General features: G+C 34.1%; 1 protein-coding gene across 1 annotated transcript; it reads right to left on the reverse strand.

Moving 5' to 3' along the window:
* Nucleotides 1-507: 507 nt before the first annotated feature.
* LOC111387848 (NAC domain-containing protein 67-like) lies at nucleotides 508-2,213 on the reverse strand. Its single transcript, XM_023012442.1, has 3 exons — nucleotides 2,006-2,213; nucleotides 1,598-1,899; nucleotides 508-1,221 (listed from the first exon to the last, which is right to left on the reverse strand). The coding sequence occupies exons 1-3, from the start codon at nucleotides 2,184-2,186 to the stop codon at nucleotides 508-510; spliced, it is 1,197 nt and encodes a 398-aa protein (XP_022868210.1). The 5' UTR covers nucleotides 2,187-2,213.
* Between the last annotated feature and the right edge of the window lie 335 nt (nucleotides 2,214-2,548).

The raw sequence follows: 2,548 nt of genomic DNA on the forward strand, positions 1-2,548 counted from the left end.
TTAATCAATCTGGGATACAACAAAGTAATAATTTAATTGAGACAAATTAAATTCTAAAATTTCATTAAAATTTTGTTGAAGGACTAGGGATCACAAATAAAATCACCCAATCACGACCCCTAGCTGGTCTAACTTCAAAACCCAATAAACAATCATTCTTCTACTGGATGAATAAACTAAAATTACACTAATATCCATCAGTTAATACTATTGAAAATAATCTTTCAAAACAAATATTGAAAAATGCTTAATTACTCACTTTAATATTTGCATGCAAGGAACAATTTTCTTTATCAAGTAACTAGAAACATTGATCGATGGATTGGCTCAGATAAAAGTACACCATCCAGCAATTGAACAATTTGATGTGATATTTAATATTTCCGCAAAATTACATAATCAACAGTTTAAATTCTTAGAAAAATTGCAAAAAATGGCATTCTTCTCTTGATCGAAGATTTTCACATTCTGTCCTCAAGTGCAGATCCAGCAACTTTGCAACCAAATTTACTCAGGCCATTCTATTGGAGGAGAAGGTAAATAAAAGTCCTCAGTGGAAGCTGCAAAATTACTTGCACCCGAGCCACCCACAACGCCATGTGTTTGCGTAATTGATTGTCCAAGTGGAATTGGCAACGACTCTAATTGGGCATTGGACGAATCACCCAAAAGAGGATCCATTATATTATCATCCAATGGCTGTAGAAAACCAAATAGAGACGAAAAATATGGAGTCGTGATATCCAAGAAATCACCATAATCACCATTAATGTGTGTAATAGGTTGATACTGATCAGTGCTTTGAACACTAGTCTCAGGTGGAATCAAAGGATTATACTTATCATTGCTTTGAATACCAGTCTCAGGTGGAATCGAAGGATAATACTGATCACCAGGAATGTGAGCAAGAGGTTGAGGAGATTGAAGAATATTACTTTGCAATTGCATTGCCACTTCTCCATGCGTGTACGTAACAGGTTCATGGACCAACTGATATTGATCGTTAATGCTTGCTTGCGGGTCGGGAAGATAAGCACCATGCAAGGACGACTGATCAAAGGCCAGTGCAGGATTGTGATGATGATAAAACGATGCTGCTTCCAAATTTGCATCGGGGACATCGGTTTCTTGAATTAGGATCATGTTTCTTTGTGTCTCTTGCTCTACGTTTTTGCACGATTTTGATGTTCTATAGTAAATTCTACATACGCACTTATCCAACTGCAAAAATATGAAACAAATTGGTGTTACAAAAATATCAGAATTTATGAATTGTTTGATGGGTTTAAAAAAAGAATAAAAAAAAAAAGAAAAAGAAAAAAACCATCAAGAATCATTGGTTAAAATTTCAATTCGTTCCTAAGTCCTAACGACAGTAATATCAAAAAAACGAAAAAACCATCAAGAATTATTGGTTAAAATTTCAATTCGTTCCTAACAACAGTAATATATATGAACTGATCGATTAATATATATATAGACACGTACCATCAATTTTCAATTAAAGAACCCTATATGGGCTTTCAAGCAATTATCCAAACAACAATAATAGAAGAACGCAATTAATTAACCGAAGAATCTGAAAACTTTTACATACCATCTTGTCATCTGGAATTGCATTTGTAGAAGAACGTGCGACGTCCTTCATTTGATGAATAGTAAACTCATACATTATCCAGTTAGTCTTTGTTACTTTATTGTTATTATCAGATTTTTTTTCATAATAGACAAGCACCTTTTTCCGTCCAACTTCTTGGCCTTTACTTTGTACAATGATGTCACTCCCCGTGGCTTTCCAGTAACCATCAGCGGCAGTCCGGTCCGGCCGACATCCTTTATGATACTTCCTAGTTCTAGAAGTAAAAAAGTAGCCTTCACGTGTTCCACTCATCGCGCTTTCTGATAATCACATTAATAAATTCCAAAGAATGTAAATATAAAAGATAACTGAGGAAGATAATATAAAAAGAACCACCAAGAAATATCAAGAAATAAAGAAACTTACGGCAAAGATCGCTGGGATGGTACTTGTAGACATCAACATCTTTTATGACATCAGTCGATATACGTTTATTCAGAATTTTGAGGTTCAAGTAGTGTAACAGCTCCTCATCTGTCGGCATGAATCGGTAACCAGGCGGGATAGTTTCTTCAACATGAAAATTAGAACTTTCTTGTGCGGCCATGACAACGTGTTTGCCTTTGTCAATTGTTTCTGGAAGTAAAATTAAATGTATGGACGTTGTATTGATTATGAGTATTATTTATAGTAGATATGTAGACAGATGGATAGAGTTAGAAGAGGATTAAAATTCTTATAGATTTAGGTACTTTCACTATCTCCACGTGTCTTTCATTCATCCCTTCTCAATTTTGTGCATAACTTGTTTACTAGTTTACTTGTTAAAAGAGGATTAAAATTCTAATATTTCTCACTCGTTTACTAGTTTTTATTAGTAATGTGTTTCCTAATTACATTGATTTCCTTTCGCTATGACAAGATTAATTGTGGAGACATAATACCACCATATACTTCTACGTTGTTTCT

The sequence above is a fragment of the Olea europaea genome, unplaced genomic scaffold (assembly GCF_002742605.1).
Source record: "Olea europaea var. sylvestris unplaced genomic scaffold, O_europaea_v1 scaffold4282, whole genome shotgun sequence".
In the NCBI taxonomy this organism is placed as follows: Eukaryota; Viridiplantae; Streptophyta; class Magnoliopsida; order Lamiales; family Oleaceae; genus Olea; species Olea europaea.